The following is a 26,813-nucleotide window of genomic DNA, read 5'->3' on the forward strand; positions in this document are numbered from 1 at the left end:
ATGTCCATCCATCCAGAATTTTTCTTAGTTTTTGATAGACCAAAAAACTGTAAGTGTATATGTGTGTGTATGTGTATATAAGCAGAACTAAACTTTTACGGTTTGAAAAAAAAAAAAGTCTTTAACTTCAATACATGCTGGGATTGCCATCTTGTTTCCTCAACCAACTGTCAAACTATCAAATGGCTGGTGTCAGATGAAGAATAGTTGGGTAAAAAATTGGAGGGGGTGGACATGGCCTTTTGGCTTAGTTCGCCCTCTTCCTTAGGGTTGGGGTCTTGCTTCGGGGGAGCCTCACCTAGTATTTGGGTGGGTCTGTTTCGGCAGACCTTCCAAAGAATGGGGTCTGACTGGTTTCGGCCAGGAAGACCAAGTTTTAAGTGTCCTTGTCCCTGTCAGGAGCCTAACGCCCCGGGGGATTCAGGACAAGGTCCTCTGATTTTAGAGGACTTATGTACCCGTCTGCACTTTTTTGTGTCACTCTTTGTGTGTGCACATTTTTTATGCACCGCGTGAAGTTTTTTGGAGTGTTTTGCACGCCACAGGCTTAAAAAAATAAAATAAAAAAATAGTTGGGTAAAAAAAGACGGTAGTCACTCTTTATTAAGGCTACTTTCACACTGAGGCACTTTACAGTGTTAAATAGCGCCTGTAAATAGCCTCTCTTGTCTCTCCAGTGTGAAAGCCAGAGGGCTTTCACACTGGAGCGGTGCACTTGCGGGACAGTAAAAAAAAGTCCTTTGAGCTGTATCTTTGCAGCGCTGTAGAAACTGTGTATACACAACTCCTTAAAGCGTCCCTGTCCATTGAAAACAGTGGGGCGTAACGGGCAAACTGCCGCGGCGCTTTGCTGCGGTTTTAAACCTTTTCCGGGCACTAGCGGGGGGCTAAAACCAGCCCATTAGCGGCCGAAAAGCGCCACTAAGACAAAGCTGAAAAATGTTTCAGCTTTACCGCCGACGTCCGCCCCAGCGTGAAAGTAGTCACGGTGGTAGTTTCAGGGCTGTTACAATATTACGCTCTTAACATCTTAGAGAATTACTGACCTGTAAAAAGCACGTGCAGCTCATTGTTCTTGTTCTAGGTCAATGATCCCAAATTAGTGAAGCAAGGATAACCTTGTCATCACCAGATTCTGCTCCCTCTGCAGGTCATCTGTAGCGATGCACTGAAATTTTGGTGGGCGAAAATGGTGTTGGCATTTTGCTGATGAGAGAAAAAGGTGGCGAAAAGGCACAATTTTAATGTGCTTAGGGCAAGTTTACGCAGTAGAAATGCAGCCTGGATGCATTGTGTGCTTTTCTGCATGTTCTTTTATATGTGTCCCTGTGCATTTTAGATGCGGTCCAGTGAATTTTACTCCCTCTCCCTTTAAGGATGTGTGGTCCGGTGCATTCTGGTGTATTTTTGATGCATGTTACCACGTTCCAGTGGCGGAAAGAATGCAGCTTGTTCTACTTTTTTTTAAAAAAAATTTCTGGAACTGACTGCGCTGGTATTTGAACTGTCATTGAAAATGAAATAACCTACTTATCTCTGCGTTTTTTGATGCAGAAAAAAATGCACTGGACTGCATGTGTTAACTGGCCCATGGTTTTGTATCTCTTAGGTCATGTAACTCAAAAACGTAACGCCGGTGTTATTAATGCCTTCTTGCTGCGTTTTCAATCCATTTCAACAGGAAGGTGCATTTTTTTTTTTTAACTGACCAAAAATGCAGCAAGCAAGATTTTTTTTAATTCCACAATGGAAGCGCAACAGACCAGTGTGAAGACATGCATAGAATTTTTAAGTAGATGCGTTTTTTTTTTTTTTTTTCTTGGGCTAAAGGTACCAATAATGGCTGACGGTTCATTCATTTAAATTCATGCTATTTACAAAGTTAAATAATACAATTCTATCTCTATAAATATACACTCCTTTTCGGTCATGTGCATCCTGCATTTCGGTTTTGTCACCAAAATTTCCATTCGGTACACCTCTGGTCATCAGTGGAAGCTTCTATAGCCCTATCCTAATTCTTTGTTTTTGTACTTGTAATGTCAACTGTAAGTTTGAGAGCCGCATTGATAATGTACAGAATATCAGTAAGTATGTTGGTGTTATTTACTTAGCGCAAGTCTTGAATATGTTATTTTGTTTGTAGTTAGCTGAAAGATTCCTAGGATGCAAATATGCAAGAGCACTGTGGTCTGTAACCCTCTTAGCAGCTATTGTCTCATACTGTTCACCTACCCAGGAAAAAGTGTATGGTAATATGTAGGGGAAGGCTAATGGTTGGGCTCATGGTGACCTCTTATGTTCTGAGACTGGCACAGCTCTTCAGGTAAGGGAGGCACCCTCTACCTGTAGGCCTTTTATTTTAAATTGTGGCAGAAGGTTGGCCATATGCTAGAAGTAAAGCAGACAGAGCCTGGCACTCACACCGCTAAGAACAGTAAGAAATGTGTGTTCAAAATATTTCTTCATTAGACTTCAACCCTCCGCTGCAGAACTGCTCCAGCCCGGTTCAACTCCAGCCTTGGAATTCTATTGAAAAGAGGGTTGTAGATTCGAAATGCTGCTAAATCTGCTTTTAAAACGGGAACATCTGAATGCAGAAATTATCTTGTGGGTGGCTTTTAAAAATGGTTTATTCTTCCCAGATGCTTTCTCTTGCATTTAGGAAATCTAAACACAGGCATTCCACTGTGAGTTGGGCCTTGCATTGCCCTCTGTGGGCCCCCATACTGATACTGACGTTTACATAAAGATTTCTCCATGGTCTTACTGTTAGTACTAGCATTCCTTCATTGCAGACCTGCAGCTTTTACTACTATTGTGCTTCCTTTGCTGTCCAGACTTTTGACAACAGTGGAGACAAACCCCTGCTAGCTGCCACAGTGGGGATCGGGAGGTGTGGGGTCGGTGCAGTCATAACATGTTACACCCTGAATATGGGTGTAATATGTTATTAAAGGAACTTATACTTTTAGACCCCTTTCACACTGCAAAAGCTGTTTTGCTGGCCGCTAGTGAGGCGCTTTTAAACCCAAAGGGGTTAAAGTTGCCAGTGTTGTGGCGCTTTGGAAGCACTGTCAAGTCATTTCAATGGGCAGGGCATTTTGGGAGCGTTAAATACAGCGCTCCCGAACCACCCCAAAGAAGCTGCTTGCAGGACTTTTCCGAATGTCCCACAAGCGCACCATCCCAGTGTGAAAAGATACACTGAAATAAATGGGGATGTGGTTTTCGGGCACTTTTTAGACTATTTCTAGTGCTGAAACGCCTGAAAACTGCCTGTGTAAAGGGGTCTTAAGTCTATAGCCAGAATTTCCCTTTAAGTGCATGTTTGGTTATATGTGGCTTTATTCTGCACTTTTAGTAACACATTCCACCTCTTGCAGTATACTGACATAAGGAAGCAGGCACTATAAGGGTATTGTACCAACCGAATCACTGACAAACTTGAATATTAAACGTGTATTTCTCTCAATACAGTGGGATACAGCCGGCCAAGAAAGATTTCGAACCATCACATCCAGTTACTACAGAGGCGCTCATGGCATCATTGTTGTGTATGACGTTACAGATCAGGTAATTTGTGTCTTCGCATAAAGTTGGTTTACTACTTAAATACCGGACACTTAAACCCCCTTCCTCTCCTGACCAATTTTGGGTTTCAGTGCTAATTAGTTAAGCAACACTGTACCCAAATTAAATTTGTATATATATATATATATTTTTTTTTTGACAGCTATCTTTCTTTTGGTATTTAATCACCACTGTTTTTTTTTTTTTTTTTTTTTTTTGCTATATAAACAAAGATACTGAAAATCTTTGTTATAAAATTTTGCTGATAAACTTGATAATTTTAGGCCTAAATGTTTTCTGCTACATTTATTTGCAAAATAACCCAAATCTGGGTATATTTACTGATTTATTTACTAGTGTTATTTATATTAACTTTTGTGTAAAGAGTCTACAAACTATGGGATATATATTTGAAAATTGATCAATCCTGATACGCTGATGGCCTTTTTCATTGGCCCTAAAATGGCAGGGTAAGTAGGCACCCCAAGTCTTTAGTAATAGGCATGGTTAAATTGGATTGAGCTTGTTTTTCCAGCATGTCCCACAGTTTCCCAATTAAATTGAGATTTGGAGTATTGGGACGTCAAGTCAACAAGTCAAGCTCATGTTCCTCAAACCGTTCTTGAAATTCATCAGACCAGGCCACTGTCTTCCATTGCTCTGTGGTCCAGTTCTGATGCTCATGTGCCCACTGTAGGCTTTTTTGGCTGCAGAGACAGGTCAACATGGGCAATTTTACCAGTCTGTAGCTATGCAGCCCCATACACAACAAACTGCGATACACGGTGTGTTCTGACACCTTTCTATCAGAACCAGCATTAACCTTTTCAGCAATTTGAGCTACAGAAGTTGTTTTGTTGGTTCAGGCTACATGGACCATCCTTGCTTAGACAGCTTTTGGTCAGTCCTGACCACTGCAGACTGTGAACATCCCGCAAGAGCTGTAGTTTTTCAAAAAGATTTTTAAAGAGGTTTCCAGTCTTCAAAAAATGCTAATTTCATATTATGATTTTATCATTTAAAACCCATGTACTAAGGTCATAGCTCTTTCACATTGGATAAAATGTGTTCTTTCCTTCGGGTTTTCTTCGTCTTTAAGGCAGGCTGAGCACTAATGACAAACTTGTGTAGGAATCGCTCTTGTTTGTGTACCACAAACCTTCAGAAACAGAGAATTGTTTTTTTTTTTTTTTTTAGTAGGGATCTAGATATATATAGTGCTGCTTCTTCATTATATATGCAAAGGTATTTTTTTCATTAGCTGGGAAGTTATCATGATTCGAGGGTTCTTTTTTGCTTGGGTAGCCACTTTGCAAAATTGGCTGACGACATGAGATTACATTGAATGATACTGGGCGGCAATTGAAATTAGGAGTCTTACTGCTTGTCTTGGATCTGCAAAGGTTATACAGAGTTTTAGGATGGGGCCTGTTTCCGCTGCTCCTTTAGACATATACCAGACATCCCCTAGGATGGTTATCTAGTACAGGTCTGTGTATGTGCCATTCTACATATTGTGATTACTGTGATACTCAGTTGTATTTGCTATAAGCCGCCACTAGAGGTCATATGTAGAGAATGGTTCTTGGTGTTATAGTTTCAAGTTGTAGACTTGCGTGAATACTTTTTAGTAAATGTGTTTTTAATTCCTTTTTTTTTTTTTTTTACCACCCCCCAGGAGTCATTCAACAATGTAAAGCAGTGGCTTCAGGAGATAGATCGTTATGCCAGTGAAAATGTTAACAAGTTGTTGGTAGGAAACAAATGTGACCTAACTACAAAGAAGGTAGTGGACTACACAACAGCGAAGGTAAGAACACCTCTAATCCCCCCCGTTTCCCATACTTGCACTACTTTTTGGTAGGTCCTGACCACTGCAGATTGGGAACATCCCACAAGAGCTGTAGTTTTTAAAAAAGTTGAAGAAATTGTTTCCAGTCTTCAAAAAAAATGCAAAATATTCATTATGATTTTATCATTTAAAACCCATGTACAACCCAAGTCATAGCCTTTTCACATTGGATACAATTTGTTCTTTCCTTGGCATTATTCTCAGTATCTCATAGGCCAGGTTAAATTGGGACCAAGAACAAGGTGCCATTGGTTACATTTAGAGTTCAATAGACCCCCCGATATCTCCTTAGGAAATCTGATAATATGGATTATTTTCTCACCTAGGTGGGTAACTCACTTGTGATCACAAACTATTAAAGTTTTCAAAATGAAAGTTAAAAAGGAGGGGGTATTTAAAAAAAAAAAAAAAAAAAAAAAAAGTTGCCAGACCTAAAATGAGTATTTTAGCATGTGTTCAAAAAATGGCTCAGGCAGAGAGGATTAAAAGAGGATTACAGATGGTACAGCAAAATATAGTTATAGTTAGGACTTTTAATCCTCTGAGCGATTTTTTTTTTTTTTTTTTTTTTTTTTTTCTTACACATGTTAAAATACTCATTTTAGGTCTGACAATTTTCCTGCAGCACTTCTAGTACATAGCCCACAGCATGGAGTTAAAATATAAACTCCTGTCTGCTACATCCAATACCTATGTCTGCAGCAGGAAAAAGTTTAAACATGCATGGTAATTTTTTTTTTTTTTTTCTCTGCACCTCCTACTGCTAATTCCAAATATCGATTTTGGCTCAGACTTCTAATGTTTTATACCTTGTAGTCCAGTGCATAACTGTTCTAGAAGAGCATACTAAAAATGCAAGTTGTCTAATGGAGGAACTATAAATTGCATTTTATATTTAGTTGAAAAGGCATTGGGTGATTTTTAGTACTGATATAACTTTGGCCCATCAGGAGAAACTTTGTGTACAATCCTCAAATATGACCCTACAGTGAGCTGCTCATCCTGACATGGCTGATGATTATAGAAGACTTTGTCCTTACAGAAGGTGGTTGTTGAGTGATTTTACATTCCTGAGAATATGAACTGCTACAGAGGAGCCGAGAGCTAACGTTCAGGCTATGGGTGTGTGTTCCATCCCTCCAGTAGATGATTCTTTTCAGGAAGCCGGATATTCTGTAGCCTCAACTCTCCACTGTAGGAAATATGCTGAGAGCTGTAGAACATCGAACCTCTGTGAACGAAGAGGTTAACTTTTATTTTTTATTTTTATTTTTTGCGCAAATTAACCATTTCTATTTTCTAAAATTACTGAGGGTTGACTATGGAGGGATACTGATGGGTTTAATCACACACTTTAAAAAAAAAAAAAAAAAAAAAAAATAGTTTGCTCCGATTGACTTCAGTGGTGAGAGCTCCTTTTTGTTTTTCCCAGCTTCCTCCCACCCATCTTACTTTTTCCTGCTGCTTGGGTATACGGATGAAGGGTTTTCCTCCCCAGTGTGTTGGAGTTGGGAAGTTCAGTGATTCACACCATTTCCTTAAATAAAAGCTTTATAAAATGTATAATAATTCCTCCCTCCGTGCCCAGGCTTCTCTATTGATATTAATAACCTAAATCAAGTTCCTTTTACTTATGTCAGAATGCTTTGTGTGTTCCCGGACTCTGACCTCTCCTTTCGGCCCCACATCCAATAGCCGTCCAATCTCACTTCCCTAACATTTTCAAAATATACCCCATCTTAACCAGTGACCTTAGCAAGCTAATTCACTCACTTGTTTTTCACCTAGACTATTGAAATTGCCTCATTGACCTACCTCTACACATGCCATCTTGTATATATCATGAAGGCTACTACCAGACTCGCCCACCTTACCAGCTGCTCAGTTTCTACCACCTTTCCCTGCTGATCCCTCCACTGACTTCTGCTCACCAATTAGATAAAATGCAAAGTACTAATGCCTTCCACTATTGTCACCAGCTACATCATCAACCTTGTTCCAAAATCTCACCCAACACCCCTTTTTGCTCCTCCAAAGACCTTTGGCTGCCTAGTTCTCTCATCACCGCCTCCTTTACTCACTTCCAGAACATCTCCATCTTTTGGAACTCCCTACCCTAACCAGTGTGGCTATCTCCTAGGAAATCCCAAAAAACATTTCTTTATCGTACATCATGGGACACGGACCACAGTAATAACTGTATGGGTTATATGGCACCTTCAGATGGTGGACACTGGCACACCCTAAACGGGAAGTTCAGTTCTCCACATATCCCCTCTCCTTACCGGTAGTACCTCAGTTTTTTCCGCTTGTGTCTTAGGTGTTGGTCATCAGTAAAAATGTAATGCGCTGAGCTCCGCTGGAATATTCCTTACTGGGGCAAGCAGATCCATACAAAGTGTCTTTTCCAGACCGAATTGAATGGTACCCGGTCCTAGTGTCCGAAGAAACAAGGTTTTACCTGTAACGCTTCTCTTTTTAGAGAGCTGGACCCCGGTATCCAGTATTTTTTTTTCAGCCATGTTCCGTGCAGGATGCTTTTACAGGCCTAGGGCTGTGGATTCCCCGATTTTAAAAAGGGGGCTCCAGTCCCTGAAAGTTTAACAGAGCACACCATGAGTGGTGAAGACTGGGTCTTTTACCACAAAACCCAGCAGCTGGATAAGGGGAGGGAGATTTCTAAGGAATTTTTATAATTCTTGTGAGTTTGCTCCTTTAAAAACCACTTCCCTACTGCACATAGTCAAATGACGTCCTTGACTTTTTGCCGGGATATCTGAATGATGCCTGCAGCTAGAGGCATCATTCAGATATTATTTTCAGCTGGCGATTCTGTGCACCATAAGAATGATCATAGCGGCAGTTCCGCCACTTGATCGTTATTATAGGCGACGTCGTCCCCCCTCCAGCCACCATCTGGTGCTTTTTCGGGCTCTCCAGTGCCATCGGGGACTTGGAGATAGAATTGTCTGGCGCCGGATGACTACGATAGAGATTTCCGATGACCAGATGGTCAGCAGTCATCTTATTGACCTTGCATCTCTCCATAAAGAGGACCTGTCGCACAGATTCCTATTACAAGGGATGTTTACATTCCTTGTAATAGGAATAAGTGATAAAAAAAAAATTAAGAAAATAAATATTTTTATTTTACTTATATTTTTTTTATTTTTACAACTCCCCTGTAGCTCGCGTTTAGAAGCAAATGCACACGCAAGTCCTGCCCACATATGTAAACACCGTTCAAACCACACATGTGAGGTATCGCCGCGTGCGTTAGAGCTTGTGCAACAATTCTAGCGCTAGACCTCTAACGCTAATCTGGTAACCTGCAAACATTTTCAAAGTGTTGACTATGGAGATTTTTAAGTAACGAAGTTTGGCGTCCTTCCATGAGTGTGCACAATTTTGAAGCGTGACATGTTGGGTATCTATATTTACTTGGCGTAACTTCATCTTTCACATTCTAGCAAAAAATTGGGCTAACTTTACTGTTTTATTTTTTTAATTCATGAAACCGTTTTTCTCTTTCGTTCATTGACTGACACGGCTCCAGTAATCTTGACCATAGGGTTATTACGCCACCTTCAGGAGGGGACTAGGCAGAACATGTAATACATGTGAAAAACAGAACTTTACCAGAGGGACCGCCCCCTGGGCAGAACTGTAATAACCCCTCAGCCTGCTTCCTGCAGCTCAGTTTTTTTTTCTGCCTAGTGAAAAAGGACCTAGGCTCCCTGCTGGGACCATCGGTCCTGGGAATCTCTGGATTTTTGCCTTTTGCGCAAGATTTTAAGATCCTGTGATCTGATATCAACAGCCAGCAGGGTGACGGGCTGGATAATCTATATCCTTGTAGTCTCCCCAGCCTGGCCATTGAGCGTGTGCAGACCCTAGCTATGTGCTGGGTCGGCCACATGTCCCTCAGGCTCCAGGGACGGCCGGTGAGTGCAATGCTCCGGGACACACATGACCAGACTACCGATGTCGTTGTCAGTGTGCCGTGGCCAGCAGCCACCCTATACTGCTCGAGAGTGGGTCTGTGATGGGGTGTCCTCAGCTCGTCCGGTTGTCAAGTACAGCGATTCCTGCCTCAGTTGGATTGAGCAGCTGGACATTCCCTGGGAGGTCGATTAGGGGGTCCCTCTTCTCCCTCTCTTCTCTCCATGTCCCTATTTTCTTCCCCCCGTGGGGAATGCTGCATGGCAGGGCTGCTGAGCAGTACATGTACATGAGCCAGGGGTCCTCCGGGGGGCTCTGATCCTGGATTGGGGGCTGCGCTGGTCGTCTGTGTCCCTGGGTGTCTGTGGCCTCTCCGCTGGGTGCCTGGAGGCTCTGCATGTGCTGTTGCCATAGCGCTGTTCTGCCACAGCGCTGTTCTGCCACCATTATCTCTGTTCATTCACTGTGTACAGTTGCTTGTGGGCCATTTTCTGTGTGTCTAAGTGGAAAGCATGGTCGGCAGCCATTTTCCCTGTGATTGTCCCTTATACAGGGCGGCCATTTTGTTGTAGCTCAGCACGGTTTTTATCCTCGGCGCTGGTCCCTGTTGTTCTGGACCCCTGGGCGCTGATATTGGAGGCAAACGCCTGTTACAGAACGGCACACTGCTCGGTCAGGGTGGTGAGTCCTGCGTGCGGGCCCCTAAGTCTGCAGCAGCTAGGAGGTTGGGATGCACCTGTCCTAAAGGGTGGCAGACAGGGTGGGTCAGCATGGCTTCAGAAACTGTTTTTTCTTCCCCAGAACTCCCTACAATTGCAACAGCTCGTCTGAAAACCGTGCAGTGCCTTTGGACACCTTGTCGGAGGTCCTTGAAATGTTTGTTGCCAGGGTGGAGGTGGTGTGCGGGAGCTAAGGTAGTAAAAAGCGGCCCCTGCCCCCCCCCCCCCCCCCCCCCCCCCCCCCGGGGAGAACTCTGACTCAGACTTGTGCCCTGGATACGCTTCCTTTGCTCTCTAGGGCTTCAGTGTCTCACAGGTGGCGAAGCTCAATGTGTTCCAATGCAACAGTAGTAAGAAGAGCCGGGGCAACACTGTTGCCGGTTCTTACTACTATTTTTAAGAATGTCACAGGTGGGAAGAGCACCTTGCTCCCACAGGCCAGGAAGAGTAAGGAGCCAAGCCACAGGCAAGGGCCCTCATTTTCCTCTCAGAAGAGACTTTTTTGTCCGCCTGGGACTTCGTCTAAATGCTCCCAGTTCAACAGGGAGACTACTGAGTGACAGAAGCGTCTCTGGACTCACAAGCCAGCGAGCAAAAATGCTTCCGGATGAAGGTTTGCCACCGCCCGTCACTCGGGTGGGAGGTCGCCTTCGAGAGTTTGCAGCCAGGTGGGCCTCTTGGCTGTCCGACCAATGGGTCTGCAAACTGATTTCATCAGGCTACATGATAGAGTTCTTCTCTTGGCCACCAAACAGATTCTTCCCCTCCAGCACACCCTTACTCCCGGCTCGCCAGGAGGCCCTGTTGGGGGCAGTAAGGGACCTGCTAAGCCCTGGGGTGATAGTGCTTGTTCCGGAAACTGAAAGGTTTCAGGGGTTCTTCTCCAATCTGTAGTCCCCAAAAAGGAAGGGGTACGTCCAATCTTGGACCTAAAAGCCCTCAATTGCTTTGTAAAAGTACAAAGGTTCAGAATGGAATCAGTTAGTTACAGTGGGTCTGTCATTTATGAACTAGCACCAGATGGACCGATACAGCTCTTCTCAGTAACAAATGGGTTGTTAGCCTTATCACTAAGAGAATACTAGGTGTAGTTGTAACACCACTCAGAACTTAGTTCCGCCCAGGGGGTGGTCCCTTGGGCTATACACCTCCAGTCTGGCAGACAGACTTCAGTTTTATTTTGCCTAGTAAAGGAGAAGGACCTAGGAACCCTGCGGGCCCATCGGTCCCTGCATTTTTTTATGCAGAAGCTTGGCTTTTTGCGCAAGATGAATGATCCTGTGATCAGCTATCAACAGCCGCCTGGGTGACAGGCTGGATACCCTTATCCTTGTAGTCTCCCCAGTCCGGCCATCAAGCGTGTGCAGGTCGCAGCTACGGCTCGGCAGGCCACAACGAAACCTTAGCTCCAGAGGTGGTCGGTGAGCTTTTATGCTCCGAGGCGTACATATGCCCGGGCTACTGATGTCTGCGTCACAGTATGCCGAGGCCAGCAGCTACCCTGTACTGATCAGTAAGTAGTTCTGCAATGGAATGTCTCCCAGCTCTTCAGGACTGATAAGTACAGCTCTCCCTTCCTCGGCAGGGCTGAGCAGCTGGGTCAATTTGGGGGTCCCTCAGCTCCCTCTCTTCTCTCTCCTGTCCCAATCTTCCCTCCCCCCCCCCCCTCCCTGGGGGGATGCTGCATGTGGCTGCTGAGCGGGTGTATGTGTGCTCTCACCTGAAATGGGGGGGGGGGGGGGCTGCCTCGCTGGCTAGCGGTGTCCAGGGTTCTCTGTGTTAAGCTCCCGGAAGGTGCCTGTGAGGGTCTGCTGTGGTCGGGTGTGGCACTGTGTCTATCACATTGCTTTCTTTCTGTACCTCCATGGAGCTGCTGGTAGCCATTTTAGGTGTGGGCAAGGCAGATGCCCTCCTGGGCTTCAGCAGCCATTTTCCAAGTGATCTCCTATTCAGGACACTGGTGGCCATTTTCTGGAAGCCTGAACACGTTTTTTCAGTGTTATCTAGCAGCAGTATGGCTTAGGTGCTCTCTCAGCCATGTTTCCTGTATGTGTACTGGACACTGGGCGGCCATTTTATTGAAGCCTGAACATGTTTTTCAGAACGTTTAGCGCTCATTCTGGCGGCTGCCACAGACACAGCATTTGTTTTCTCTGCACTTGGGGTCTACAGGCACTACTTGTGAACGGCGCAGAACTGTCGCTGTCCTAAGTCCCCTTCGGGTGGCAGACAGGGTAGGGTCAGCATGGCTTCAGAAACTGGTGTTTCTTCCCCCGAAATCCAGCCAATTGCAACCGGGTCACCTGCGGACTGCGCAGTGCCCATGGACACCCTGATGGCTGTCCTCAACTCGTTCATTGCCAAGTTGGAGGTGGTGCCTTAAAGAGGCCCCTGGGCCCCCCCCCCCCCCACCCGTCCGGACCTGGGCCCGACAGCGCTTGTTGGAGCACTTATCACAGCTGTGCGTGATACTCTGAAGATTTAGGAGCCAGCGGATCCCTATGCTGATGTACTGGTCTCTTTTGGGTCCCGCAAGCCAGCACGTTCACCTAAGGTGTTCCTGTATCTTATTTTAACAAGATAATTTACAAGGAATGGGGTTGCCCACAACGGACCTTTTCGGTCCCCAAATACATAGCGGTGCATTACCCTTTTGAGGAGAGCCTTCTCAAAAAATAATCGGCTCCTTCGGTCGTGGACCCCCCCCCCCAGTATCCAGGTTAAAGTAACCACAATCCCGGTTGAGCGGACAGGAAGGCCGAGGCAGTGGCTCGTTCGTTGTTTGCGGTTGTGGGGGCGGTGGTGTGTGTCAGTCGCGTGACCAGTACTGGCATCCACACGTGTGTCGCAGACACTGACTGAGTGGGCAAAACATTTGCACTGCGAATTGGGAGAGCAACAAGCTTCCCCTGTCTGCGTGGAAGTAGCAGACCAACTAGTGCAAGGCCTTAAGTATGTCTGTGACGTGGCCCTGGATACTCTCCCTCTACTATCCAGGGCTTCATTGTCAGCTGTTGTGCTAAGGCGCCTAATTTGGCTAAAATTCTGGTCTACTGACCAGGCATCCAAAAAAGCCCTGACGGATCTTCCCTTCCTTGGCGACCGGCTCTTTGGAGCCTCATTAGATGACATTATTAAAAATGCCACCGGTGGTAAGAGTACCTTACTCATACAGGCCAGGAAGGCTAAGGAGCCACGCCATAGGCAAGGACCCTCTTTTTTTCCGCTCGCGGCTTTTTCGTCCGCCCGGAGCTTTGACGAAACGTCCCCAGCCTGACAGGACGCCCACGGACGGTCAAAAACGTCCCTGGAACCGCAAGCGTAACAAGCCTGCGACTAAAAGTGCTACCGCATGAAGGTTTGCCCCCACCCATGTCTCGGGTGGGGAGGTTGCCTTCGGGAGTTTGCAGCCCAGTGGTCCTCCCGGTTATCCGACCAATGGGTCTGCGATCTGATTTCCACAGGCTACAAGATAGTTTCTCTCTTGGCCGCAAAACAAATTCTTCCCCTCCAGCATACCTGTATACCCCGGCTCGCCAGGAGGCCCTCTTGGGAGCGGTAAGGGATTTTCTGAATCGCGGGGTGATTGTACATTTTCCGGAATCGGAACACTTCCAGGGATTCTACTAAAATTTTGTTTGTGGTTCCCAAGAAGGAAGGGGTACGTCTGATCTTGGACCTAAAGGCCCTCAATCACTTTGTAAAAGTACAGAGGTTCAGAATGGAATTAGTTCGCTCAGAAGTCGCTGCACTCCCTGGCGTCCTTAGACATCCAGGATGCGTACCTGCACATACCCATATGCCTCCGGCATCAAAAGTTTCTGCGGTTTGCAATCGGGGAAGCTCACTACCAGTTTGTGGCTCTTCCCTTTTGGCCTGCCTTCAGCCCAGAAACCCCCCCCCCCCCCCCAGAGTCTTTACCAAGGTATTGGCTCCTGTTTTGGCATGGCTACGGCAACGTGGGATCTCGATCGTGGGCTACCTGGACGATCTCCTCCTGAGAGCATCTTCCTCCTCAGAATTAGAGGAGGATGTGGCGATCACCATGCAGACCCTGCAAGAATTTGGGTGGCTGTTGAACCTAAAGAAGTCGGTGCTTGTGCCGACCCAGCGTCTGGAGTACCTAGGCTTGCTGCAGACTCTCAGATCCGCGGTAAAACTTCTGATGAACCGCAGGTGGTCGTCGCTCCACTTTTGCATGCGAGTCCTGGGACTTGTGGTAGCATCCTTCGAGGCAGATCAGGCTGTGCCCCTCCACATGGTCGATGAGACTGCAAGGGCGTCCAATCAGGATCCAGTCGGACAATGCCACGGCCGTGGCATAAGTCAATCACCAAGGAGGAACAAGAAGCTCAGCCGCTGCACGGGAGGTCGCTCACATACTTCGGTGGGCAGAGCGGCACATACCGGCCCTGTCGGCCATTTACATCCCAGGAGTGGAGAACTGGCAGGCGGACTATTCGAGTCGACAGATGCTGGACCCAGGAGAATGGGCATTGCATCAGGAGACATTCAGGTTGATGTGCCTGAGGTAGGGCACACTGATACGGGAGGCCAGCAGATCCACGTCTAATCGGAAGGTGCCAAGATTCACGTCCAGGACAAGAGATCTGTGGGCCGACGCGGCAGACGCACTGGTGGCTCCGCGGGATCGGTACCAGCTGATCTACGCTTTTCCTCTGCTGAAACTGTTACCACTGTTGCAGAGTGGAAGCCGAAGGGATCCCAGTGATACTGGTTGCCCCAGATTGGCCTCAGCGTCCTTGGTACACAGACCTGGTGCGTCTGGTGGCAGACGCTCCCTGGCGACTACCGTTGCGAGAGGACCTTTTGTCTCCAGGTCCAATTCTCCATCCTGCTTTACAATCGCTGGCTTTAACGGCATGGCTATTGAGAGCCAGGTGTTGAGGAACCGGGGTCTGTCGGACTCGGTGATCCCAACTATGGTGAGAGCACGGAAATCATCTTCTCGGAAGATATACCATCGTAGCTGGAAGGCCTAAATCTCCATGTGTGAGGAGAAAGGATGGCATCTGCGTCACTTTTCCATATCCAGGATCCTGCTGTTTCTTCAACAAGGAGTAGACCAGAAATTGGCATTAAGTACCATCAAAAAGCAAATATCAGCCTTGGCTGTCTCTTTTTTTTTTTTTTTTTTCCAGCGACCCCTGGCATCGCACTCCTTAGCGAGTACCTTTTTGTTCAGGGGGTACGACATATAGTCCCTCTCGGTGCACCCACCGTTACCACCCAAGGGATTTGAACCTAGTGTTGCCACTTCAAAAACCGCCGTTTGAAAATTTCACTGAGATTCCCCTGTTGACTTTTTCCCAGAAAGTGGTCTTTCTAGTCGCCATCACCTCGGCTAGGAGGGTTTCGGAACTGGTGGCCTTGTCCTGCAAGTCGCCCTATCTGGTTATCCACAAGGATAAGGTGGTGTTGCGTCCGCAACCATCTTTTCTACCGAAAGTGGTCTTGTCTTTTCATATCGATGAAGATGTTTTATTGCCATCTGTGTTCTAAGCCGAAGCACCCTAAGGAGGTGGCCCTTAACGCTTTAGACGTGGTTTGGGCTCTGAAGGTGTATTTGTCTGCCACAGCTCCTTTTTCAGAAGTCAGACTCACTATTTCTTGGTGGTTGGTCCAAGGAAAGGCATGGCCGTCTTGTCGGCCGCCATTTCCAGGTGGATCAGACAGGTTGTAGTACAGGCCGGCGCCTTGAAGGGGCAGGTGCCCCCCTTTCCGGTCACGGGCTACTCCACAAGGGCAATCGCAACATCTTGAGCCTTCCGACACAAAGCGTCGGTTGCTCAGGTGTGTAAAGCGGTGACCTGGTTGTCTGTCCACACGTTTACCAAGTTCTACAAGGTAGACGTCGGTGCATCGGCGGCTGCCTGTTTTGGCCGCAAAGTTTTGCAGGTGGCCGTATAGTTGCAATTGAATATGTAATATTTCCTTTTTTATGGTTTTCGAAAAACATTCCGCAGGTTTTTTTGTGCGGTTATGGGTAGTCACTGGTTTTTGTGATGGTTTTTTCCACGCACTGTTTTTTGTGGGTAAAGTTTCACTAGTTCTCACTTGCCATGGTGGATGAAGTTTCTATGCTGTTTTCCCACCCCTCGTTTGGCACTGCTTGGGGACATCCTATTTGTTACAAAGAGGAGCTGTGAATATAAGAGAAAATAGGATTTTTTTGTACTCAAATCCTTTTCTCTGTAATTCACCGACCAACAGCACCCACCCCTCCTTTTTATCTTTACGTTATACTGCTTGTTGAGGTACTGAGGTCTGTCTGGCAGACTGGAGGGTTGTAGCCCAAGGGACCACCCCCTGGGCGGAACTAAGAGTTCTGAGTGGTGTTACAACTATGCCTAGTATTCTCCTAGTGATAAGGCTAACAACCCATTTGTTACAGAGAGGAGCTGTCTGTCGGTGAATTACAGAGAAAAGGATTTTACGGTGAGTACAAAAAAATCCTATTTTTTTCACTGACAACCAAAGCTCTCTATCATTTAACTCTAGGACGCTTTTAAACTACATGCGAGACAGGAAGGAAGGAAGTCGGTAGTTCTTGTTGCCCAGAAGATCTTGGTATGCAGAAATGGTAAAGATGGCGGTAGGGGCCCCTTGGACCCGACCACTAAGTCCAGACCTGCTATCGCAGGGACCAGTGTTCCAGGCTACTTTACAAATGCTAAATTTAACAGTTTGGCAATTGAAACCCACATTCTAAAGAATCGCGGTCTTTCAGGCTCAGTAATGCCTACCTTGATTGATGCAAGGAAACAAGCTTCCAGAGTCATTTATTATAGAGTCTGGAAGGCATATCTTTCCTGGTGTGAATGCAGGGGGTTGGCATCCTAGCAAGTATGTCATGGGTAGAATTCTTGCCTTTATGCAAATGGGGCTAGAGATGAAACTGGCCTTGGGTACTATCAAAGGCCAGGTCTCTGCCTTATCAGTATTGTTTCAACATCTGCTTGCTTCACATTGTTTGGTCCAAAGCTTTATATAGGGGGTAATGCGGCTTAATCCACCTGTTGGCGCACTCCTGAACTCTTGGGACTTGAATTTATTTCTGTCGGCAGTACAGAAACAGCCTTTTGAGCTGATGCAACATATTCCTTTGGTCCTTTTTGACAAGGAAGTTTTTTCTGGTAGCCATTTCTTCTGCAAGAAGGGTAACAGAGCTGGTGGCTCTTTCTTGTAAAGAGCCATATTTAATCGTTCACAAGGATAGAGTAATATTGCGTCCTCATCCTAGCTTTCTGCCAAAGGTGATTTCAGGTTTTCACCTAAACCAGTATATTGTTTTAGCTTGATTTTTTTCCAGAACCCTGTTCTAAGGAAGAAAAGTCACTATATTCTTTGGATGTCGTGAGAGCAGTCAAAATCTATTTGAAGGTGACTGCTTAGATTCAGAAAACAGATGTTTAGTTTGTGTTGCCTGAAGGTCCTAGGAAAGGACAGGCAGCATAAAAATCCACTATTGCCAAATGGATTCAGCAGGTAATTCAAGCTTATGGCTTGAAGAGGAAGGTTCCACCTTTTCAGGTCAAAGCACACTCCACCAGGGCGGTTAGTGCTTCGTGGACAATGCATCACCAAGACTCCATTGCTCAAATCTGCAAGGCCGCAACTTGGTCTTCAGTCCATACGTTCACTAGATTATATCAGGTGGATGTAAGAAGGCATGAGGATATCGCCTTTGGGCGCAGTGTGCTGCAGGCAGCAGTATAGGTCCTCCGGTCTGATTGCACCCTACTTTTGTTTCTGTCCTCTCCCCTCAGGTGGCATTGCTCTGGGACATCCCATACAGTTATTACTGTTGCTCTGTGTCCCGTGATGTACAATAAAGAAAATAGTTTTTTTTTTTATAATGGCTTACCTGTAAAGATCCTTTTTCTTGGAGTACATCACGGGACACAGAGGTCCCTCCCCTCTTTCTGGTTACATGTGTTGCTTTTCTACAAGACTGATGTACTCCCGGTAGGGGGAGGGGTTATATGGGGAATTGAGCTTCCTGTTTAAGGTGTCCGTGTCCACCAACTGAAGGTGCCATATAACCCATACAGTTATTACTGTGGCTCTGTTTCCCGTGATGTACTCCAAGAAAAGGATTTTACAGGTAAGCGGTTATAAAAATCTCATCTCCTTCAGGGAAGCTCATGCTTCCTTTAGCTAGCAATTGATTTTTACTTTCTGTACACCAACCAAGTATTGCCTTTCATATAATTAGACATCTGTTTGAGATTGTAAGCTCTCATGAGCATGCTTGAATTGTATGGTAACTGCACTTCCTCCCGTTATATTAAGTGCTTCAGAAACTTTTGGTACTATATCAATCCTGTATAATTATAATAATGATGATCCATTACTGGTCAGAACTTTAACATGCTCAGTGTTCATAACTCCAGCATTGTATGTAAAGTTTTGCATGTACAGGAGTTTATACTTGCCATCTGCTTATTTTTGCAGGAATTTGCAGACTCTCTGGGAATTCCTTTCTTGGAAACAAGTGCGAAGAATGCAACAAACGTAGAGCAGGCCTTTATGACAATGGCTGCCGAGATCAAAAAGCGAATGGGTCCTGGAGCTACATCTGGCGGCGCAGAGAAATCCAACGTCAAAATCCAGAGCACTCCAGTCAAGCAGTCCAGCGGAGGTTGCTGCTAAAACGGCCTGCCCCCTAAATCGCCCCATTCCCTCCTCACAGCAGTGAAATCTCAATCTGAACCTAAGTGACAAAACAAAAATTGCCTGAATTGTACTGTATGTAGCCGCACTACAACAGAATCTTACCGTCTCCCCAAAGGTCAGCGATTGTAAACGCTCAATACTGACTTTTTTTATGCCCTTGACTCAAGACAGCTAACTTCATTTTCAGAACTGTTTTAAACCTTCCCCCTCCCCCCCCTTCCTCTGTGTGTCGGTTTCTCAATACTGTGTGTAACCCTTGTTGCTTTACTAATACCAGAAGCCCCATCCTTGTGGTTGGTTAAATAAACCCCCTCTCCCACTTTTTTTTTTTTTTTTTTTTTTTTTTTTTTTTTTTTTTTACATGTTTCAATTGGCATGTTTAGGAGTCAGGTTTAGTCTTCTGAAGATGAAGTTCAGCCATTTTGTATCAAACAGCACAACAGTGTCTGTCGGTTTCCATGCATCAATAAAGTTTAGTGAGATGTTATATGTAAGATCTGATTTTGCTAGTTCTTTTCTTGTAGAGTTATAAATGGAAAGATTACACTTATCTGATTGGCCTCATTGGTTGTTGGAAGAGCCTACAGCACGATGTGCCTCAACGTGCCGCAGGGCCCTTCAGCAACAGAAGCGAGACTAGTTTCTTCATACTCTGCATATAATTTGTGGCTGCAGAACATTGTGATTTGTTGCACAACATGTAACAAATAACTGAAGAAATGTTTAATAAATATTGTACGTATTGGAAGTAATATCAAACCGTATGGTGATAAGTATTGTCTTAATTTGTCTAGAAATGGGGAAAAACTAAGGCATTTTATTTTATTTTTTCTTGACCAACACTGCCCTGCATGTAATGAAAGTTTATGTATGGGTACTCTTATACCAAACTAACAAGTGCTTAACTAACCCAATCAACGGCAACCACTATATTGCTTCACTTGTCTGTTTTGTAATGTTGAATGAGTAGGTGACTTAGAGAATTGTACAAGTGAGAGAAATGTCTTGGTTTGAATGTGCAGTGTTGCCCTAATGTAATCAGGAATACATTTTCCTTAGCTCTCTCCTTCCGGTTTTTAGATTCTGCAGAGGTGTACAGCAGTGCAAGTGTGACGGTGATGTGATTTTTTTTTGCCATAAACTTTATATACTCGGTTCCATTTTCCCACTAAAGTGCACCTGTTTTTGTGTACATGGAGGACATCCAATATTTACCCGCAAGACCTCACAAGATGGCAGCTTCCTGTGCATGGGACAGGTCCACTTTATTCATTTGTTTTCACTGTATGCTCATCCCCCAATGACATGTCACTTAAGTCCTAGGCTCAAACGGCAAATGTAAGGAGTGTAAACAATACAAGCTATATAAAACGGAAAGCTCGCACATGGGGAAAATTTTTTAAAAATCACTGCGTAAAAAGAAAATACATGACTTATATTTAACAGTGGTTTGAAAGATGAATCAGTCTTGATTGTATATAGCAATTAAACGTCTGTGGATGGCTTATAAGTCTGCTAACTTATGCTACCTATACAGGTTGAAATTTGGAAGCCTGTGTGTGTGTGTCTTAATAATAATAAAACTTGTTAACACTGAATGTGTAGTAGTCAGACTTTGGTCATAAGCTGTAGGTATATTGTGGGGGGTGCTGCTTTGTGGGTTATACTAGATACCCCTAGTCGTGTGCAGTAAATCTGAGCAACTTTCATACATTTATTCTTATCGCATAAAGTAGACCATTTCTGATGGGTTGCGTTAATGCCATTATTGTACATCGATCAGTGCCCTATTCAATGGGTACCTGTCAGTGCCTGAACATACCATTAGAAACTCCCATCTACAGTCTGGTAGCTTCCTGTCTTGGGATGCTGTAATCTGCGAAATTCAATACTTTTGGTCAGTCACTGCCCCATCCCCTATATTCATGTGGGCTAGTAAGGCTGCCTGTCATATGAAAGGACAATAGGATGTTTAAGGGGCTGGAACTAAGATTAAAACCACCATTAAGGGCAGAAATTTGTAGCTTACAGGAACCCATGATTTGTGGCTCTGGGTCAGTGCGTCCAAAAGTATCAGTTGTCTGCCCTGACCTAGAGCTTGTTTGGTTCCTGTAGAGTACTAATAGGAATAATTAACCTGCAAAGGGTACGGTCATGTGAATTATAGTTTATGGTAACACAAACGTGTACATAATCCTTTTGTTGACTGATACCTAGGGCAGGTGTTCACATTTCATTTTAATCTCACATTTGTTCATGCCTAGGTGGTATTATAACATTTAAGACCAGACTGAAGCATTTCCACTTCAGTGTATTTCTGCATCTTTTTAAAAGATGTGTGCTGTAAAGGCCCTTTACCAGGATTGCAGCCTCAATGTTAAACCTTCACTGGTCTTGTTGAATGTAACCTCTCGGTATTAAGAACCTACAGAAGGTGGTAATGGTGTGCCAAGCTCGCAGTGCAGTCACAATATTTATCCTCTTACCAGCTCTGTACATTCCTTTTCACTTGATGTGTAATCACCAATAACACACAAGATTCAAGAATATTTCTTTATAGTTTCCATAGAAAGACACTTTAGATACAAATGGAAATGAATATAAAATCGGCAAGGTAGTTTCAAACATTCATAAAGTCACACTTTAATATTTATATAACTGGAATTTAGGTTCTGCAATGGATATTCATCTCACAGCAGTACAGGTGGAATATAGTGGGAGGAAATTCACTACAGCAGTCTTTTTTTTTTTTTTTTTTTTTTTTTTTTATACTTTCTCCTGAATGGGTATTTATTTTAAACAGATTAGCTGAATTCCTTGAGTTTAGCTTTAATCTGTCAAATGTGCTGACATACTATGAGTTAAGTCCAACAAAGTGCTTGCCACCTCATGGACATATTTCTTTAATTTACTTCTGACCCTTTTATGAAGCTCAGGTAGCACTTGAGAGATGCCATCTCTGCCTGTCCAATCACGGGAGCCGTTGTATTTTGTGAATGGGTTCATAACACAAAGAGCTCTGTTATTGGGCTGCTGGAATGGAGACTAGACTTTGCTGTGCCCAAAATATAGCAATGACTGCTTCTGATGCTCCAAAAATGTCAGCTGTTAATAAGAGATGAGTCCATGAGGTGGCATGCAACCTTATTAAAAAAAACGCCTCCTAACACAGAACATTTTCCAGAGTGACTGAATTCCTAGAATTTAACAGTCTGGGATTGCCATGTGCTTGAAGTAGAAATTAATATATGACCTTATGGCAAGTATTATACCTTCCTAATCCAGACATTCAGTTCAGGGGCAATATAGGTGGATTTTTTTGTGCATCTGTGCATTAAAAAAAAGTGACTCCGACAAGCTGCCATTGGCTCGGTAATGCCACCTGTGCTGCTCTGAAGCGATCAACATTGCAGGAAGAATTGTAAGACTGCATTCAAATATATTCCGATATAAACCGTTCTCCTTCAGCATTGGACGGATCATTTCTTCGCTGTACTTAGTCTGTGGCACAGCGCCACAGCTGAATTGAAGTGAGTGCACTTTAAGATTTAAACCATTCCAAAAATCAAGTTTCCACAATGTGTCAAATCCATCCTCCAGTGTGCTTTATCTGAAACACAAAAGTGGTTAAGATTTTGATTATCAAAAGTTATAATAGTATATTAATGGATATTTAATTTTACATTGTAGTTTAAAGCATGAAAGGTGGGAACAGAACAAGTGATGTTACACCCCCCCCCCCCCTCCCCCCAGTATTCCATGTACTTCTGTAACTATTATTTGGGTATTACAGCTAATGGGGAACAGTGTAAAAAAGACAATATGTAGTTAGAATAACACACTTGTCTGTCTTTTCATCAGCTAGTTTTAGGCAATGTTTTCCAATTTTTCTGTCTGTAAATTAATATAAATTTTTATTGGAAAACCATTTTTCTGGCAGGGTGGCAGGACTGTTTCTTACCAGCAAAGCAATCTGCATGAGTACTGAATTCCATTTTGAGAGCCTTATGTTGGCTTTTTGAGTTTTGTCTTGTCCTCATGTGTGCATAGTCTCATGCACTACCACTGTGGTCTGCCATAACTGTGCGTCCTCCACATTCTTTAGACTGTAAGCATTTGAATAAGGACTCCTCTGAAATCGAATGTGCTTGTAAAATCTTATCCTACTGTTACTTGTATTTGTTCCATCTATGTATACAAGCTGTCATAATAAAAGTATCAAAACTGATATATTTGGTAGTTCCATATAATTTAACTTTAAAAAAAAAAAAAAATATCAAATACAGCAAGAGCCTCTGTCTTTATTTGGCTTCCATGGTAAAACCTTTAACAGTGATGAAATTATGAGTCTGAGGTGTAATGTAAACAGTTGTGCAGATTAAAAATAAATTCTTTACATGAGTTTTTATTTTAATACTTGTCCCAATTATGAAGATCAGTGGGGCTGCTCAGATAACTGGTCCATGCAGGAGCTTTCCTAGTGAACACTGCCCCTGTTAGTAAATGATTCTAATCTGTGATGGTGAAGCAATTACCGTCTAAAGGGTGAGAGGATGACTCCCTTTCCCCAAGGTACGAATGCACATTGTGAAAGGGTAAGATGAAAGCGGCTTACTGCATCAAACCTATGCTGTTTTGCAGAAAATTCACATCTTTTAAATAGGTAGAAAAACATTGGCTATAAAATAACCAGTGCATGCAACTTGTGTGATATTAGGCCTCAGAGAAAGATCACGTCCTTTTACCGCCAACCACTCAATAGTTTAATGGAAGGAAGAATGTGGATGGTTATGGACAGGTCCTCCTTCAAACACATTCATGTATTATCTTAAAAATGTGTGACTATTTGTAGCAGCTTAGCCTAGCCAATTGTCTTAATAGGAATCACACATTTCTGAAGTACTAAAATATTCTTTCTAGGCCCCATATAATCTTAATGTACAACACCTGAGTTGGCTGATGCAGCAAAAATGGATCTTCTGCAAGGCAATCTGAAATGTCCAAGTGCTTCTATATCACCAAAAACAAAAGTTTTTTTCCTTGCCAATCTTTGGCTGTATTCATATTCAACAGGTAATCCTGCCAATAACATTTCTTGTGGTAAATCAGCAACACAACTCCAGCGCTAAAATTTTTTTGGTCTTAGAAACAACTTATCAAAGTCAGATTAAAAACTAGGGATTCCGAATGGTATCCAGTGCAGCTGAAAACTTCTGGAGAGGGGTTCACATGAATACAAATTAAAATCAGCATTCAGTGGAACTCAACATAAAGTACAATACATTAATTAAAAAGATCAAATTTAATGGAAAAAGAAGCACAGAAATCATTAGTATCCAGCACAACAATAAGGAATCTACTTATTGTTCAAAGAAGTAGAAATCCAAATGTAGGAAAAAAGTTATAGTATACTGTACCGCCTTCCTTCAAGAAACAAGGGGTTAATTCTCAGCTATAGATCTATTGACAGGTAGCCAAAGCATAGAGGACTCATAGCTCCATGTTGCAGTAACTTGGCAATCCACTTGTCGCAGGCCGCTGTCCACTTAAAAAAAAAAAAAAAAAACATATGCGCTATTTTGATCTCAAGTGGGGATGACCAGGAATCGGGCTGCGCTACGCCGCGCCAAAACAGTCACCAGAGTACCTCTATTCACGATGAGTGTGGTAAAGAGGGGAGGAGCCTGAGTCGCCGGAAACAAACGACCACTACCGTTCGGAAAATGAAGCTCCCGTTCGGAAGGAGAGGGCAGTCAGGTGCCGTGACTGACATGTTTCGCGCGCCTGCGCTTTGTCAAAGTCACGGGAGTCACTGGCAGGGTGGAAGATAAAGCATAAAAGACACTGGGATGAACCGATCAGCTGTCTGAAGTAACCTTAGATTTAACCCCTTGTTGAATGAATGTATATATATAAAAAATATATCAAGGCTAAGAGATGATACTATTAGACACTTACTACAAAAATATAGATAATCTAACATATTATATAAAGTGTGTGTGTGTGTGTATATATACACACACACACCAATCTGAATCTAAAAGGCTAAATTTAATTGGTAAAAAATACAAATTATAATATACATTTAAATATGGGAAATTCTATATTTACATATAAGATAAACTGGATAGTAGGTAGCTTATTTTTCATCCCTCAGTGTCTGTTATGCTTTATATTCCACCCTGCCAGTGACTCCTGTAACTTTGACAAAGCGCAGGCGCACAAAACATGTCAGTGACGGTCGTCACGGCAACTGACTGAGCTTCACTGACTGCTCTCTCCTTCCGAATGGGATCTCCTGTTTCCGGCGACTCAGGCTCCTCTTCAACACATGGCGGACATCATGGGACGCCAACCCGATGTCTCTCAGACATGCACGACAGGATGCCACTCATCGTGAATAGAGGTACTCTGGTGACTGTTTTGGCGCAGCGCGGCCTGATCCCTGGTCATCCCCACTTGAGATCAAAATAGCGCATATGTTTTTTTTGTTTTTTTTTAAGCGGACAGGGGCCTGCGACAAGTGAATTGCCAAGTTACTGCAACATGGAGCTATGAGTCCTCTATGCTTTGGCTACCTCTCAATAGATCTATAGCTGAGAGTTAACCCCTTGTTTCTTGAAGGAAGGCGGTACAGTATACTATTGCTTTATTCCTACATTTGGATTTCTACTTGACTGAACAATAAGTACAGTGCCTTGCGAAAGTATTCGGCCCCCTTGAACTTTTCAACCTTTTGCCACATTTCAGGCTTCAAACAAAGATATAAAAATTTTATTTTTTTGTCAAGAATCACCAACAATTGTGAAGTGGAAAGAAATCTATTGGATTTTTGAAACTTTTTTTTAACGAATAAACTGAAAAGTGGGGTGTGCAAAATTATTCGGCCCCCTTGCATTAATACTTTGTAGAGCCACCTTGTGCTGCGATTACAGCTGCAAGTCGCTTGGGGTATGTCTCTATCAGTTTTGCACATGGAGAGACTGAAATTCTTGCCCATTCTTCCTTGCAAAACAGCTTGAGCTCAGTGAGGTTGGATGGAGAGCGTTTGAACAGCAGTTTTCAGCTCTTTCCACAGATTCTCGATTGGATTCAGGTCTGGACTTTGACTTGGCCATTCTAACACCTGGATACGTTTATTTGTGAACCATTCCTTTGTAGATTTTGCTGTATGTTTGGGATCATTGTCTTGTTGGAAGATAAATCTCCATCCCAGTTTCAGGTCTTTTGCAGACTCCAACAGGTTTTCATCCAGAATGGTCCTGTATTTGGCTGCATCCATCTTCCCCTCAATTTTAACCATCTTCCCTGTCCCTGCTGAAGAAAAGCAGGCCCAAACCATGATGCTGCCACCACCATGTTTGACAGTGGGGATGGTGTGTTGAGGGTGATGAGCTGTGTTGCTTTTACGCCAAACATATCGTTTTGCATTGTGGGCAAAAAGTTCGCTTTTGGTTTCATCTGACCAGAGAACCTTCTTCTACATGTTTGGTGTGTCTCCCAGGTGGCTTGTGGCAAACTTTAGACAAGACTTTTTATGGATATCTTTGAGAAATGGCTTTCTTCTTGCCACTCTTCCATAAAGGCCAGATTTGTGCAGTGTACGACTGATTGTTGTCCTATGGACAGACTCTCCCACCTCAGCTGTAGTTCTCTGCAGTTCATCCAGAGTGATCATGGGCCTCTTGGCTGCATCTCTGATCAGTCTTCTCCTTGTCTGAGCTGAAAGTTTAGAGGGACGGCCAGGTCTTGGTAGATTTGCAGTGGTCTGATACTCCTTCCATTTCAAAATGATCGCTTGCACAGTGCTCCTTGGGATGTTTAAAGCTTGGGAAATCTTTTTGTATCCAAATCCGGCTTTAAACTTCTCCACAACAGTATTGCGGACCTACCTGGTGTGGTCCTTGGTCTTCATGATGCTCTCTGCGCTTTCAACAGAACCCTGAGACTATCACACAGCAGGTGTATTTATACAGAGACTTGATTACACACAGGTGGATTCTATTTATCACCATCAGTCATTTAGG

General features: G+C 43.9%; 1 protein-coding gene across 1 annotated transcript in view; it reads left to right on the top strand.

The window, feature by feature from the left end:
* The window catches only part of RAB1A (RAB1A, member RAS oncogene family), an 81,941-nt gene extending 58,927 nt beyond the window's left edge, over positions 1-23,014 (top strand). The window contains exons 4-6 of the mRNA XM_077485959.1: positions 3,481-3,576; positions 5,252-5,383; positions 18,565-23,014. Coding sequence (XP_077342085.1) covers positions 3,481-3,576; positions 5,252-5,383; positions 18,565-18,762 — 426 coding nt within the window. The 3' untranslated portion in view covers positions 18,763-23,014. The remainder of the gene's footprint in view (positions 1-3,480; positions 3,577-5,251; positions 5,384-18,564) is intronic.
* Positions 23,015-26,813: the final 3,799 nt, after the last annotated feature.

This window comes from Lithobates pipiens, unplaced genomic scaffold (assembly GCF_037356315.1).
Source record: "Lithobates pipiens isolate NorthernLeopardFrog02 unplaced genomic scaffold, aLitPip1_a1.2 Scaffold_18, whole genome shotgun sequence".
Lineage (NCBI taxonomy): Eukaryota > Metazoa > Chordata > Amphibia > Anura > Ranidae > Lithobates > Lithobates pipiens.